Here is a 16221-nt window from a genome sequence, read left to right on the forward strand (position 1 = left end):
CTATTCCTGTCACAATCCAAATGCAGCCAGGGCACCTAGGCTGGCCTCTGGGATACAGCACGCAACACAGGCTTCACTTACATTGCAGTTGACTTCACATTACGTTTCCTCTGTCTGCTTTTGCTCACCTTTAATAAAGGGCAGCAGCAGCACTTAATTAACCTGTTCAGGATTCAGAAGAGGTTAGGGGGTTGACTCTCGGTTACTCCCTCAGAGATCACTTAACTGGATTTATTCCGATCAAGAATTAAAACATCCAGCTAAACATATGCCAGTCAGCTCATAACCGCAGGAAAAAAAGGAATTTTCTAACAAAACACAGCAGAGTTTGTATGGTGAAAAGAACCATTATAAAGGGAAAGGAAAAAATAAATTTGAGCTTTATTATTTGTGCATAAAATGGATGTGACACTATACTGGTAGCTGTAAAAAGTTGCATTTTCTTCCTTACTCCTCCAAATACAGTTGAAACTCTACTTCCTTTTCTAAATACACACACCGTGTTACTACTTGGCATGAGGTTTGAAGACTGAATTCCTATTTGTGAAGGTCCTGATACTCACAAAATTAACTCTTCTTGAGGGCAACATCAATCACTAAATGATAGAGCATCTGTTAGAAGCTAGGCAGCAAAGTGCCTAGTTCTATCCCTCCTGGAGTGGAGAAAGCTGTATTTTCTGGAACAGAAGAGTTACGCTCCCAGTAAGCAATGGATTATCTTAATGTTGTGATAAACTCCAAAAAATGCTGAAACATCATTATTTTAAGGCAAAGTCTCAGAGGAAGGGAAACAACCATTTTTGTAAACATAGTTCTAGAGAATTAATACCACAGAAGAAAAAACATGAACAATTAGGCAGGAGAGCTATTTTTGTACTCATACTTTTTTAAGTTATGATTTCTTTAAAATGACTTCATTCCACCCACTTTGCTCGTTAACACTGCAAAGTCACTGTGAAAGCCAGTAAGTCATTGTCCACACTTGTTTCACAGCTCCTGCTCCGAGTTTCTTGCCTTCTTGGATACACTGCTGTCAGTGTCTTCCCAAAATATGTTCCTAGTGTGATGCTTTGATTCTGAGAGTGTGTTTGGTGTCAGGTTGCAAAGGGGACCTATAATCTATAATATAGATGACCAGCCACAGAAGCCTTTCATTTTCACGTGCATGACAGGACCTTCTCTCAGTCCATAAAGAGCCAGGTGACTTGAATGGACAAGGAACAGATCTGATCCCCAAGCTTCATTAACATTACGCTGCTGATCTAGCATCTAGCAAGGTGGCACATGAAGATACCGAATGCCTGCAGCATTCACTGCTCTCCCTGCAGATGCTCAGTCCTTAAGCAGGCTAAATGTGGATTCAGAAGGGTAAATGTGGCCCATCTATCAGGCTGCGTCAGGATTTTATAAACCATTACGCATATGCACATGAACAGGTCTCACTGCACCCCTGGAGTTTAAGGCTGTATATACTCACTTCATTGCAGCCAGACTATAAACCATTTTTTGATGCTTCACTCTTCCTCTTGCACACTGATGCTATTAAAGCTTTAAGTGTTTCGCATGAACACTTTACTACAGGTACCAGCGTCCATGGCTGCCGCAATAACTCAGCTGTGGAGCCTGAGAACTAGTCCCTCTAACCAAACAAACCAACAGAGCAGCTCCACCCACTCACAGCCACAGCAAGAAACAAAGTGTCATGAAGCAGCCATACTTTCTCCTCAGGCATTCCCTCTCCCACCTAACACCTCCCTCCATGATGTGCTCTCCTTCCTCAACAGGAATTGCAGGCAACAGACTGCTTCCCTTCCCCTCGGCTGCAGGCCTGTGAGCTGGGAACAAAGCACTTCTCCTAGGGCCTACCACAGGCTCTGCGGACTTCAGCACCAGATAAATCACAAGGCATCACATGTACAACATTAGAATGCCACAGGAACATCAGTGTTGAGCAAAAGGAGTAAGATACTAACTTAGTGTAAGACAGAAATTTACCACTACAGTACATATATATTTGTATCTTACTCATTTCTGTAGCGTTTCGTTGATTGTGGTAAGAACCCAGGCACTTCACCCACAACACAGCCTTCAAGAGCTTAGAAAACCAGTTAGCACTTCAGTACGGGTACCGAACAAGAGCTACACAGCTCACCAAAACCACTTCTAGCATAACTGGCACTACTTGGATTAATAACCTTGGTGAAGTAAAAGTGTTGAGCTGGTACAAATTTATGTAGATTCATCGGTTTCAATGATCAGGCAGATCCCTCTAAAATACACTTAAATTTCAACAAGCTTGCTTTAAAAATGTCCCCAGGTCAGTAGCTACCTACTTTGGAATGCCTCTGTATGCAAAATCAAGCACACCCCAGCCTAATTGTGCAAACACTTTCTGCCCCAATCGCTCAACACTTTGAATTGCTCTCCTTTAATACCTCAAGGCTGTTTCTCTAAGTTTGTGTGGCCTGGAAATTAAATATGCAGTTTCAAGGCACACCCAGGCAAGATGCACACATGGCCGGGCAGAGCAGCTCGCTTACATTCTATGCTTTCTGTTCCCTGACAGACACTGACAGCTAAAAATGGTAATTTATGTAAGCATTAATATTAGTGACAAAAGAGCCTAGCTATAAAAAAACCCACTGCATACCCATAAAATTGTTTTGTACTTTATAAAGTACTTCACCCCAGTCCTCCAGGCAAACTACATTCAAAATCCTCTTATTACAGTATGCTTAAATATTGTATTTTAATTAGTAGGGGGTCTTGAAAGCAGTTTGAACCCTCGTTTCTCAGCCTCTTCTGTAGCAGTATCTAAGTATTCAGGGTATGCATGAGAGTGCAGTGGTCAGGCAATGGAACATAAATAATTATCCAGTGTAAAACACAAAACCATAGATTTGGCAGCAATTTCAGAAAAATTATCAACAGTATTTACCTGGAGCAAAACTCATCACAATAGGCAAGGTGAGAAGCAGCAGTAGGACTAGGAAGTATTTTTTGTGGCCACATGCAAAACTGCATCAATATTAATGCAAGAAAGTAAAATAGACAATAAAGACAATAAATAATTTTCCAGATCCAGAAAAGCTGGAACAGGGCTGCAGGCGTATGCAAGAACTGAGTGCCATTTAAAAAAAAAATATTGTTGTTACTGCTTGGGTTGGAGAGGACTCTCATGACAAACTCATGTGCTAAAATATACAGAATATTTCAACTACAGAAATTAAGAAATAAAACCACAAAGACCAAAGTGCACTTGCAAGGTAGATTCCAGTATTTCACAATGTGTTTCTTGTGCCCCAAACACAGCTCACATGCCAACCCCTCTCCATCCTGGGAACAGAAAGCATTACAGCTGTTCTCCAGCACTTCCAGAGTAGTTCATTATATTATCGAAGTGGCACTATTTCTTCTTGAGAGCTCTCTTTCCTTCTCCCTTCTTTGGTTTTTCCTTCCCACGGAGCTTTTTCAACCGCCTCATCTCCTCTTTAAAGTCTTGATGTTCATCCCTAAACGGGGGAGAAAAAAACAAAAAAAAAGTTCGCTCAACTGCTGGGAATATAGATGGGAAAGGCCCTTAGCACTATATGGTAACAAAAGAAATCAACTTTCTTAAACAGCAAGATCCATGCTGAAACTTACTGCAATTTATTGAGTGCTACAGCTAGCGATAATTTTTGGACGAATTAATGTGATTTGTTCTTGTACTTTCAGAACTAACACGGTTGCCCATTTCAGCAAGAAATCTGTGTGTGTGTAATTCTATCATTGTATTTATTGATATTGCTCATCTAAACACAATGGAAAACAAACAAGAAAATCATTGAGAATGAGAATTTCTCCCTTGGCACCTAACTCAGCAGTCTAGCAATAGCACATGGCTTTCCTACGCTACACAGGAAGTTCAGGTCATTAGCTTCTAAGAAGAGAGGGCCATGCTGAGCAGTAATTAGTACATGACATTGCTCTCGGGTGACTTCAGCGATGAGTTATGAAGAAAGCTACTGTAGAGTCTTAACACAGGAATAAAACAGGAAAGAGAAAGAAGGAGCTGGCAGAGATAATTAATCCTCAATTATGTTCTAATAAATTCTATTTTAACTGTCCCCCTATTTTTCAATGCAAAGGTATTTTTCAAAAGCCACAACTGCATCCAAAGTGGCTTAAGATCGCTGTACTGCTATTTTTAAATGCAAATTTTCTTAAAACAAACAAACAAAAAAACAACACAAAAGGCTTGCAAGTTATTATCAGGCCCTTTTAGCCTACATCCCTTCATTATGTATTTTGAAGCAGCAAACCTAATTCTCTACAAGATCTCTGTACATACAGCAGCCAGACAAGGAACCTTGATATCAAGAAGAGAAGGCAAAAGAACATTATCACTTCACCGAGGCTTTCTGTGTCAAAACACAGCTATTTTGGAACTAGTTCACATGTCCACCTAAACCAAGAGTATCCTGGATGCAGTCCTTGATGACCGGAATTGCAATGCTAGAAATAGAAATTAATCTGTCTTGACTTTACAGGGTTAGTATCTTTGCTTTTATGGGATTTCTACAGTGCTACTTGACTGAAGCCAAAGGACTGCATCTGACACCTGCTTGTGTTTTTTAGAAGTGCATTTTTTTCATTTAGAAATTACACAACTGGTTGAAGCTGAAATTAATAAGGCTACTTAAGCCATATTTGAATTTAATTTGCTTTAATTTATTTTTAAGGATAAAACGCCCCTCTGGCCTAACGCACTTCTCTTCTGAATTTCACATTTTAAATGAGTCATTAATATAGTGTAACACAGAAATTGCACTGAGACAGTGTTAAGACAACATCACCTTTTTGTAGCACATCGGTTTGGTGTATTTGGAACTACAGACCTATCTATCTCTGTGAAAAGGTGCCTTCCCTTTCACACAAGGTCAGAGTAAGAACCATTTCTAAATAACCAGTTGCTGAGAACTACATCTGAACTATTTCTCACAGAAAGCTGTAATCATTCCTACAGGTAAAGTTACTTAGACAGCAGTCATTTATTTTACTCTTCCTGTCTTCAGTGCAACAATCAAGCACCTACTTCCACATGCACCATTTTCTAAACGGAACCTTTTTCTCTTCCTCTTTTCCATGAAGAAAAAACTACAACAAAGCTCGCAGCCACCCCCTTCCCATCTCCAGTCCTGCTCCCATCCCATAAGCAGAGAGTTTACCTGTAGAGACCAAAGTAGCGGAGTTTCTTCATGAGGGCATAGTAGGTGTTGTGAGGAGGATACCAGCTGTAGACCTCCTTCTTTTTGGCTAAAGGCTGCTCACTGAATAACTTTACTACTTTCATAGATTTTGCGTCAGTTGGCCTGACAACTTCTCCAAATATCTGAGCACTCAGACGGGCCATTCGAAGGGCGTAATTGGAAACGCTGGACATTTCCTGAGAATGACGGGGCACACATAGGCAGGTTGACCTTCCTGCGAAAGGAAACGAAAGACCCACATCTCTAAGATGACTGAGTACTGCAAACTATCCCATAATTAAGGCAATCAAAACCACTCATCGTACTCCAACCACATTTGAAGTCATTTCATTCCTTCCCTGAAATCAGTCTAATATTTAACACACAATTCTGCATATAAAGCATATGCCTACACTAATTCAGGTACAATTAATAGCCTAATTAGAAAAGTACAGAAATCAGTACGGACTACAGAAATACCTACACTGAAAAACATTTTACCATGGCTAGTTTATTAGTAGTTCTCATTTGGCTTGCCTAAGTCTCCCTTTAAACCCCCGTCACAGGAACAGGTACAATGTGAACGCTGCCAAAAATGGTGTCCCACTGTGATGCCTCTGACTTCTACACAAGCACAAGATAAGACACCACAAAAATACACTGAGGAAGCAACCTGGACATTTTGCTCTTAAATATTTATCACCCAATTTAAAGCACTGCATGAACTTTGTTAGAGCCAACTAGCCAAAATGGCCTATTAACTGTACACAGAAATAAATCACATTTCCCTATATGAATCATACACATCCATCTCATCTCCATTCCCTTCTCTAAATTACCTCCACCAGCTTTTTCTCCATTCTCTTTGCAAAGGAAAAGAATCACTTCCCCATACCAGATTCTTTTTCCAAGAAGGTCCCACACCAGCAGCCTCCCATTGTCTTTCAGCTGTTTCCCACCTAAAGACACCTCCGCAACAGAAATGCTCTAAGGGCACAACAGCCACTGTTACTAGACCATGAGAGACAACATCCAGTCACTTAAAGGGCTGCAAAGAAGGGTTTTCTCAGCAAGGTAGCTCCCCTGTGAGAGGTGACGTACGGCACAAGCGTAATCTCCTTCTGCAAGAGATTCTTGCACAGAGTTTCAGAAACATCCATCTTATGGATGTAATGGACAGGAATAAGACTCCCATGATCCTGCATTTGAAGCTGTATGTTGGCTGTACTGTGTCTGTGAATAAATGATGACCTAAGTCTCCAGAGAAATTAAGCAGCGTTCATTCATCTGCACTACGCTTCCTTTAAAGTTTAAAATTCTTGTTTTAAAAAGTATTGCACAGCTGATTCCAGAAGATGAGCATAAAAAATGAAAGAGTGTGGAACACAGACAAGAGTAATCAGCAGGCCAAGGCTTAGTCAATTTTAGTAGGTTAACAGGGATCTGTTGTTTAATAACACAGACCTGAAGTATTCATAACCTCGCTTCTACCCTCCAGAGGACTGATGTACAGCTGTCTGCTTTGATTTACTCCTGTTAGCACGGCACCACAGAAGAAGCAAGAGGAAAATCAAGCATGAAAATAACACACGTATTCCGAGTCAAGGAGAGTAATGGAAAGAGCAACAACAGGGAAGGCAAAGTGTCATGGGCTTCAAATGAAGGCAACAGGCCTGCTGTGGGAGAAGATGGAAGCTCTCAAATGATGGCAGGGTGGCACTCCAGCCTGAGTGCCTATTACACAAAGTAACGATCACTGGGTCTTGCTGAATTGTCCATTTCAGCACTGCCAGCCCTAACTCCTACAGGCAGATAAAGCAACAAGTTGTCCCAAAACCTCTCCATCGTATCAGGATTCTGAAGGTACACCTGGCCCAACTCAAACACAAAGCTTGCTTCATCTCCTCCAATTGCAGCCTAAAGCTGAAAATACCTGTAGCTCCTAAGTGACGCACACCAGTGGTTTGTGGGACCTGCTTTCCCCTTCAGAACCTGTAAATGAACCTAGACAGCCCCATCCAAGGCTGGAGACCACAGCTAACCCTTGTCAGCCTCAGGACCTTTGAGGGATCGGGAAGGTGAACGCTAACCTCCGGGTGCCAGAACTACCCACGTCCTGTTTTGGGGTGCCCTCGGACCCCGAGGCACTGCCAGGAAGGCGCTGTGCAGCTTTTCATCACACACACTAGCACCGTGCACACCTCTACCAAAAGCACCCCCTCCCCCCCGCCGTGCTCGCTCCCCACAGCCTCGTGTTCCCGTTGCCCCCCATTTGCCCTTCCCAACCCGTTTCCCCGTGGCTCAGCACACGCCAGAACCGTGCCCCCCTCCCACCACCTCCAAGGCCCCGGAGCTCTCCCCGGCCGCCGCCGCCGCCCGCCGCCCGGTGCCCGAGCCCAGCGCCGCCCCTCAGAGCACCCGTGGGATCCGCCCGCCCCCGGCCCCGGGACCCCGGCCCCGAGCTGACCCGCCACGGCGCTCCGCACGGCGCATGCGCTGCGGCCGCCTCAGCACGGCGCCTGCGTGAGGGGCGGTGGCGGTTGTGGCGGCTGCGCTGTGTGGGGGTCGGGCAATAAGCGTAAATCTCCGCCGAGATCTCCTGCTCCAAGCACCCCCCTGCCGCCAATGCCGCGCACTACCCCATGTCCCTAAGCAGCACGTCCAGCCTTTCCTTGAACACCCCCAGGGACAAGTGCTTATTCTAGTAGATGTTTACCATCTTCATCGGTTACTAATGGACTGGGAAGTGCTTCATTGCTACTAGATAACCAAGTACTTCATCTTTCTAAATAGGGGACAAGTTTCTAGCATTTCTGCCCATTCGGTACCATTTTACCAGTTCTGTCTAGCCATACACCAGGCATTACTGTTGGGGTGTTTTATTTCCTCACTATACTTAAACTCTGCTTAAATTCTCCAGATACTTATTTTAAACTTCAGAACACTTTTCCCTATATTTATTATTTTCTGCATTGCTGTATTCTATGTTTTTAACTTCTGAGTGTTTCCTTCACCTTGCTGCTGAGCCAGGATTGCCCTCCAGCCAAAATTGTCCCTTTTTGTTAATCACGCAGTCACAGCTTTTGGACTGTGGAGTAAGATCATAAAAATTCTCATTTAAATTTCTATCTGCATTTCTGAGCCATTTTCCTCATCCCTTTGATCAACTTGATGGAGATAGTCTTTCTAAAGCATCTGTATATGTGCTTGAGAACATTTTATTGCTAAGGACTACCCCTTTTCTCTTATTATGATCACGTCGTGATTATTGGCTCCCAAGCAAGTACCATTTTCTTGTCCCATGATTAAATTGTTTAAATGTTACGAATTCCAAAATATTTGTTCTGTATACACTGCAATAACTGTCATACAAAATGACTCTAGAAACTCTGATGAGATGCCGCTGCTGCCTATTTGGGGCTTTTCTCAGACAGGTCCAAAGGGAGCACGCGTTTTGTATGTTAGCAGAGTAAGAAGTCTGATTCTCTGCAGCCATCCCCACACCACTACACCCCTCTTCTGTAGGGTGGATTGGGACAAGTTCCTGTCTCTGCAGCTCTGAAACAATGATGGTAGTTTCATGTGTAATGTTACCTTCTCACATCTTCAAATTGCTTTATTTTTCTTAAAAGAATCGTGACAAAATATTTTAATATTACAATTTAGTGAATTATAATATCAGTAATATCAGTTTGATCTCATTTTTCCTCATCAGTGAAAATACCCAGTTCTTCTTGCATGCTATCCAAACTCAGGAATTGGGCATATAGACAATTGAAAAACATCTTCCTGTGTCCTTCAAAGTATTGATTTACCTAAACACAGATCCAATAGCATGGTTCTGGTCCCCTTTCTGTTTTCCTGCACCATTATCACCCTGGTGTCTGATTGTCTAAAGTTCTTATGTTGAGCTTCAATTCAGAGAGACTGTCCACAATAGAGCAGTTGGCAAACTGGCTTTCTTATGCCTAGTTGCCCATCACAGCCCTGGATTGCTAGGAAGGAGTTACAAAGATATCTCCTTAGAGATCCAGTGTTGTTGCACCACTGTGCATGTGAGGTGCTCCAGCATGGCTTTTTTGGTGCCATAGAAGCACATATATATGTATAGGTCTGCATTAGTTTATTTTTTCTGCATTTTTTCCTTTAAAATCAGTCTTGTCAGCAATACAAAAACATGCAAATGTTAGTAAATCTGAGGTTTAAATAAAAATGTGCACTCACAAGGATGTATGTTCGTTATGACATCAGTGTTAATACTGGGGTTATGAGGAGAACTGCATGTAGAGCACCCAGCCAGAATTAGCGTGCTAGCCAGGAGGGCAGCATAGGTCCACTTGGGAAGGCATATCAAGCTCACAGCAGTCAGCAAAGTCACAGGGGTGGATCATGGTCTGGTTTGCAACCTACACAGCCAAATATGTGCTTGGGCACCTGACCTGAGACAATTGTGTTGCACTCCGTCATCCCTGTGCAGCTCATCTGCCATCATGCTAGAGCAGACCAATGGGGTGGTCATGGAAATGGGGCGTGCAAGAGCTAGACATCCACTTCCTGAAGCTGGTGTTGTACAGGCTGCTGCACAGAGCCACCTGGCTAATCACACTGGGGTAAGGTTACCCATGTAGTGCTGGAAACATGTCTGGAGTCTTTTGGACACATGAAGTGAACATAGTCACTCTGAGGTTTTCACGGTCCAAATTAGACTTGACACACTAAGGGATGGTAGTAACAGGGAATGGAAGGAAGCAGCAGAGGCTGCCAACAGGAAAGGCTTTGTGATAAGCTGAATCTTATGGATGTATTGTTAGAGCCTCCTGAGGTTTTTGTTGTAAATAGAGCAGTGTTTGGACTTGTCAGTGATTATTTAGAAGCAAATCAGTGGCAGACAGGTGAGCAAAAGAGTTGAAACCCTAGAAAGGAGTTAAAAGAGAGTGAGTTGACATGGGACTCGGAGACAAAATGGGCACTGTGTGCATGGGGACTGTAGTGAGGGAAAGAAACCAAGGGAGGGAAGAGATGCATGGAGCACAGCAGAGCTGTGAAAAAAAGGTAGAGGCTTCATGATAAGCACAGAGAAAACCTCTTTACAAACAGCTGAGAATAGTTTGGTCTGGAACTACTCTATTTGATCAATAATTATCTGGAACTACTTATCTGGTTAATTCCTCCTGTGTATATATTTTAATTATAATTGAATGTTAAAGAGCCTTAAGGTAGGATTTCGACAAAATGCAACATGAGCCAGTGTGAGTTTGTCCTGAGAAGGCAAAGGTATATCCAGAAGGAAGAAAAGATGAGGATAGCAGTTTGCCCATTGGCACTTGTTTATTGACACTTTCAAGGAGAGTCTGAACTTGCTTCATTTGATCTTGGAAATGAGACATTTGAGTGGTTCCTGTAAGGCACAGTAATCAACTTCTCTCTGAAATCTTATGCTTAAAACTAACATGCTGTAAGACAATCTCTAACATCATCTTGTTATAAATATTGATATGAGGGAGCAAAACAGTCTTCATCTGAGTCAAGCAGAAGGACCCTTTGAGCATTTGGTAAGACTGCATCGACTACATATGTGTTTATTCATTTTTTATGTGTTCATGATTAATTTGTGAACTTCAATTGTATTTTGTTGCACAGCGATTCATGCTGAGCCACAGAGATGCCTAACAGTGCAAATCCCTCTGGAGAGAATGTGTTGTAAGAAGAGGCTGACAGACTTTGGGTGGGCACTTGAAGGATATTTTGACTTTAAAAGAACTCGTCAAACTAGTGCTTCAGAGCGAAATCTGCAAAGATGCAGCTCTTAAATGCTGCCACTCCATCAATCTAACACTGGAAACACTTGGGAAGGAGATGCAGTGTAGAAGAAAAATAGAAATTATTTTTCAAAGCCAGTTTGCATCTCCAGCTTATTGCTTCCCCAGGCAGCCAGGCTGTTGTGGCAGTCTTCTTGCCTCCTGGGGAAAGACAGCAAGTGCTCTTCTTCTCTGCCTTTTGCGACGCCTTCGGACTGATGCCTGAAGTGGTGTTAACAGTTCTCCAGAGGAGCCGCAGCACGTCCATTTTAATGGAAGATGAGCTCTCAGCATAGCAGGGGGTGCAGGAAGCTGAACAGGCAAGCGAGGGGTGGATGCTGTAGATCTCCACACATCTACATATTTGTCATTAAGACTGACTAATTTGTAGTTCAACAGTACGTCAGAATAAATGATCGGTGATAGATGTAAATGAAGTATTTAAGACTGAAGAGAAGTTTTTCTTTGCAGTTGTATCAAGGGACTGGGAATGAGAATTGCTCAATCTTGCTTTAGTCGCAACTCCATTACTAACTCACTGGATGACCTTAAGCAAGTTAATTAACCTATCTGCCATTTTATTCCTCTGTAAACTGGGGATAATAATGTCTGCTTCAGAAATGGCTTGTGAAGAATAATTGGTTCTTAGAAAATGCTTCACCTTCCCCTAGTGGAAAACATACTACACAAGTAAAGTATTATAGTTACTTTACTAACAACAGGCATCATATGCAAGAAAAATATTAAAGGCAGCAGTAACAAAGGCACATCTTCTTGGCTCGAACAAAGTATTCAAGGGGGGAGGAAAAGAAGGAAAAAAAAAATGATGGAGTCAGCTGAAAAGAGAAGAAATAATGCAGACATCTGGCTCACTGCTGATAAAAGCTCTTGTAGTTTCTCTCACACCATCCCTTGCAGAACTCATCTGAAAGGACATCCATCAAGGTTTTCAAACAAGAGAAAACCAGCTGTCCATCTCTTAACTCTGTTTGACCAAGCGTAAAAAAGAAGAGCGAATAAAAATGTTCCAGCAATAAAATTCTCAGGAAGGCATCCATCTCTTAAACAGAAAATCCAGGGAGATTGGTTGGATCTGTTTGAGATCATATTTTTGTTTCTGCATGCTGGCCTGCTGCTGCTGATGGCCTGCTTTTGTCAAGATACTGTCTTGAGTCTAGATCTCTTGGGTTTGTGAGCTGGGGATTCCCTTGAGTTTTGGCAGACTTTGTATTTTATATCCCCATTGGCCTCTATGGTGCATTCCAGTGGAGATTTCTCTCCTGGTTAAGGTCCCTTCCTGTGTTAGGGTATCCTGACCAATGTTCTCTGGGATATATCACTAACCCTTGCAGAGCACTCTAGATAACCACTCCCTGACTGCTTCTACCTGCAAGTTAGCAGGTTTGCCAAGATCTGGTTGGACCCACAGGTATGCAGTCATCTCAGTAGCAGTCTTTGCAGTCCTAAATGTTATCGATCAGACTTTCCCTCTTCTACAGTCCTCTAGAGGCAGAGCCATGGAAACAGACACTTACTTTGAGGACCTTTGGTTTTAGTTTGGAGTCCTTCACTCCAGACCTTGTGGGTGACGTGAAGCTGCTCTTTATTTTGTGTGGACATTATGTGTATTTCCCTTTTTCCTGCAGAGAACTCCTTCTTCAGATTTTATGGCTGTGAATCCCAAAGTTTCTTTATTTCCCTTTTTGTCCTTGGGAAATGTAGTTCCTCAGTCTGCTTCTCTGGAAACAAGAGAATTAGCTTTTTGCAGGCCAACCTCTTCAACGTACCTGTTGGGCAGTCAGAGTACAGTCAGTGGGGTCTAGTACTCTCCACTGTTTCTTGTTTGGTGAGTATTTTCTAGCAGCCTTTACAGCACAGGTGAATAAATAAACTGCTGTCACTGCACAGCAGTTCTCACTGGAACAACCTCAGATTGTGAGCCATAATGACTATGTTGCACATGACTGAGCACCCCGAAATAATTGTCAGAAGTATTTTAAACTCCACATTTTCCCCTTCTGTGTTAGGCAGTCTGCGCAAACTACTCTCTGGAGGCAATAAGATCTTTTGTTGTTATTTTGCTTGCCCTAAGTGGTTGAGGCTCAATCCTGCTCTATGAATTGCCCTTCAGCACAGCATTCAAAGTGGGGATAAGTTTGCTGCCTTGGTCTTAGAGATGCCGTCCTGCTGAGCCATCATTACACAGAGCTTCCTGGAAGTGCAGGAGATGCTTTGGAGAGATCTTACATCTTACTAATGAGCTTCGAAGTTCAAGTGTATCCAGCTTGGCTGCAGCGGTCCCAGTCTGCCCTAGTAACAGGTCAGTTCTGCTGTGCACAGGATTTCTGAAAATGCCGATGAGATGCCTGCAGATCTGAGCTTTCCATGGGTTCATCACAATTGTAGCTGCTGCTGGGATGCCAGTTGCTGGCAGATGGTCAGCTGCTATGTGGGGTCTACAACCATTAATCCTCTTGAATACAGGACTGCAAAGATCACTCTGGCCCTAAGCCAGGTATGTCTGAAGGAAATCGACTTCGCTATCCTGGCCGGACACTCCAAACAAGCATTTCCCGTGAAACATTTTGTACCTACAGTTTGCATCCGTTCACTGCACTTTAAGAACTACGTGGTTGCTGTAAAGCACTTTAAGATGTCCAGCTTCTGAGAGATGCTTTAGAAGAGAGGCATCAAGCTGTAGGTTTCTGTAAATGCTTCATTTTGTATATCAGATGTAGTGGCATAATCTATTGGATTGCAATGTTCGATGAAAAATAACAATGGCATGTGAAACTAACTACTGTTGTGATTTCAATTCGGTGTTGACAGAAGAAGAGTAGTCATTAAGGAGCTGCTGCCATCTCTTAGGAAATGAGTACTGGTAGCAGTTCTGCTGAAATACGTAGATTTTCTTCCCTCTTCTTTCCTTTATTCTTTGTAAAGACTAACAAACCAATGGCACTTGCATGGAAACTAGGTCTTCTTGCTTAGGAATTCATCTTTTCCTGCTGCATGTTTCCCACCTGGAGCTATAATCCTCTCTTTGTGATCTAATCAATTCCTCAGCAACTAATTGTGATATTAGAGTGCTAAAGTTTCAGGTGGGAAAATAAACTGCAGAAACAGATGAAGTCTGAAAAACCAAGTACTTTATTTTCAAGCAAATATCATTTGAATAACAATAAATGAGGAGAGCTAAATGGAAAACTGTTTAAAAGAGCATCATACTTATGTCTAAATTGAATGCTTATCATAATAGATTTCAGCTCTTTTTATTTAGACAATGTATATATATTGCATATACATTTATGTTTATGTACATTCTTTTTTTTTTTGGTTTGAAGTGAATCTACTCAGCTAGGACTTTCAAAGCCACATGAAATACATGAAGATTGAGGTCTTGCTTCTGAGTCATGTTCCAAAAGGGAGGGGTGTTTTAAAGAGTATGATTTTTCCTATTGAGGTGCTATTTTTGGTTTTGATTACTGTTTTTCTTTCCAGTCTGGACTGTGATGATTTTTATGATCTATAAATTCTGATTTTTAACTAATCCTTGTTCTTCTTTTGTGACTAAAAGAAGCAACAAATTGAATTGGCAGCTGGGAGCAAATCACAGATGTGGTATTCATTACCAAAGACCATGTTAGGCTATATCTCTGTCTTCTGGTGGATTAGTTCACAAAACACTGCTGATATAACCCATGTCCAGAAAGCTCTCTGGGAAGGCACAAAGAGTTGTGAAATCTGAAAGAGACGTAGGGAATGTTGTGCAGCGTCACTTGCCACCTCGAGCAAACTAACAGTACTGCAGGTGCACCTTCGCATAAGGCTGGGAGTATGAAGTAAATGTTGATGTACTACTGTAAATCAGAGTTATTCAGGCTTTAACGTATTGAAGGTCAACGTGTTAGATGTAGCTTTAAGAGTAACAGTCACTTCTTACAAAATAAGCTTATTATTAGAAGCTAACAAGTCTGATTTTTTGCTCTGAGTCAGTATTCTTTGGTCCTCACATCTCATCTCTGCCACCCCGAATTCTTGCTGTTTCTATAAAAATCACAAGATTCATGAATTGTAATGAAAAATAGTATCACCTGTTTTCAGCTGAGCCCAATGATGGTGGTGTCAGAGAGCCCTCTTCCTTTGGTAGCTGGCTTTAGGCAGCAAGTAGCCATGCTATTCAACTCCTGCAACGTCCCCTCCTTCACTGCAGTGGGCAATGGCTTTTTCCTGCAGCAGGATTTAGGATAGGAGGCCAGGCTTGCAATGTGTGAGGCAAACTCCAGTTCAGAGGAGAAGCAGCTGTAGAATATGAAGGTGTTGACTACAAAGTTGGCAAGACATTAACCAGGAGGCATAACAGAGTGCTATAGTAGTGTGCTGTGATCACAGAGCGCACCAGAGTGAAGCTGAATCTCCCCTTGTGAAGGCAAGGTCTAAGACGTATATTCTGTTGTATGGAGATGAATTTCAGAGAGCCCTGAGGGCCAAAGGTTGCCTGTGTGCTTTGGCTGAGTTTTCTCGTTGCCCAGCAGAACTCGTTGTTTCAACAGAAATTTATACACGTGCAATTTAGGCCTTTCCTTTTTCTTCAAACTTGTCTTGATGCCCCTCTGACAGTGGAAGAACTCAACAGGGACAGGGACAAGGCTGTTCCTTGAGTCGCTTTAGTGTTTACCTGTGAGCACAGTGCCCATTTAGGTACTACCACCTGGCTGAAAAAGGTAAAATATGTGGGCCCACCTTTAAAGGCAGAACAACAGGCTCCAAATTATTCTGCAGTTTACCACAATGCCCATGGTCATTCCATCGGTGTGTAGGCGGTACAGGGATAACGTCTTCAGCAGACTGACTGCCAGGCCCTATTTTCGGTAACTTACAGCTTTGCTAAACTTCGACTGTTTCCAAGTAGTGGTGTCTGCCCTGGGCAGTTTTGGGGAAAGTTTAATTATTACTTACTTTAAAAAGTTGATCCTTGTCTAGCTTGAGTTTAAAAATATTCCTGGAGACGTTCAGATGAGAAGCAGTGGTTATCATACACGGTTAGCTGTCTCTGCAGGGTAGCCTCAGGTAGTTCACAGTTATGTGGCTTTGACAGTTGACAGCTAAATAATAAAGAGTAAGTTTTCGCAAGAGGAAGCAATTTTAGTAGAAACCTCCCAGTGTTTCTTTTTTATTATTTTTTATTTTTA

At 42.4% G+C, this 16221-nt stretch overlaps 1 protein-coding gene across 2 annotated transcripts; it reads right to left on the reverse strand.

Moving 5' to 3' along the window:
- Positions 1-3139: 3139 nt before the first annotated feature.
- Positions 3140-7722, reverse strand: MRPS33 (mitochondrial ribosomal protein S33). Of its 2 annotated transcripts, none has more exons than XM_035342827.1 (3): positions 7704-7722; positions 5211-5470; positions 3140-3512 (listed from the first exon to the last, which is right to left on the reverse strand). In XM_035342827.1, the coding sequence occupies exons 2-3, from the start codon at positions 5423-5425 to the stop codon at positions 3407-3409; spliced, it is 321 nt and encodes a 106-aa protein (XP_035198718.1). In that variant the 5' UTR covers positions 5426-5470; positions 7704-7722; the 3' UTR covers positions 3140-3406. The 2 variants fall into 2 exon arrangements, with proteins under 2 accessions (XP_035198718.1, XP_035198726.1); XM_035342835.1 differs by lacking the exon at positions 7704-7722 and adding an exon at positions 6723-7079 and having other exon boundaries at positions 5211-5466.
- Positions 7723-16221: the final 8499 nt, after the last annotated feature.

Source organism: Oxyura jamaicensis, chromosome 1, assembly GCF_011077185.1.
Source record: "Oxyura jamaicensis isolate SHBP4307 breed ruddy duck chromosome 1, BPBGC_Ojam_1.0, whole genome shotgun sequence".
Taxonomy (NCBI): domain Eukaryota; kingdom Metazoa; phylum Chordata; class Aves; order Anseriformes; family Anatidae; genus Oxyura; species Oxyura jamaicensis.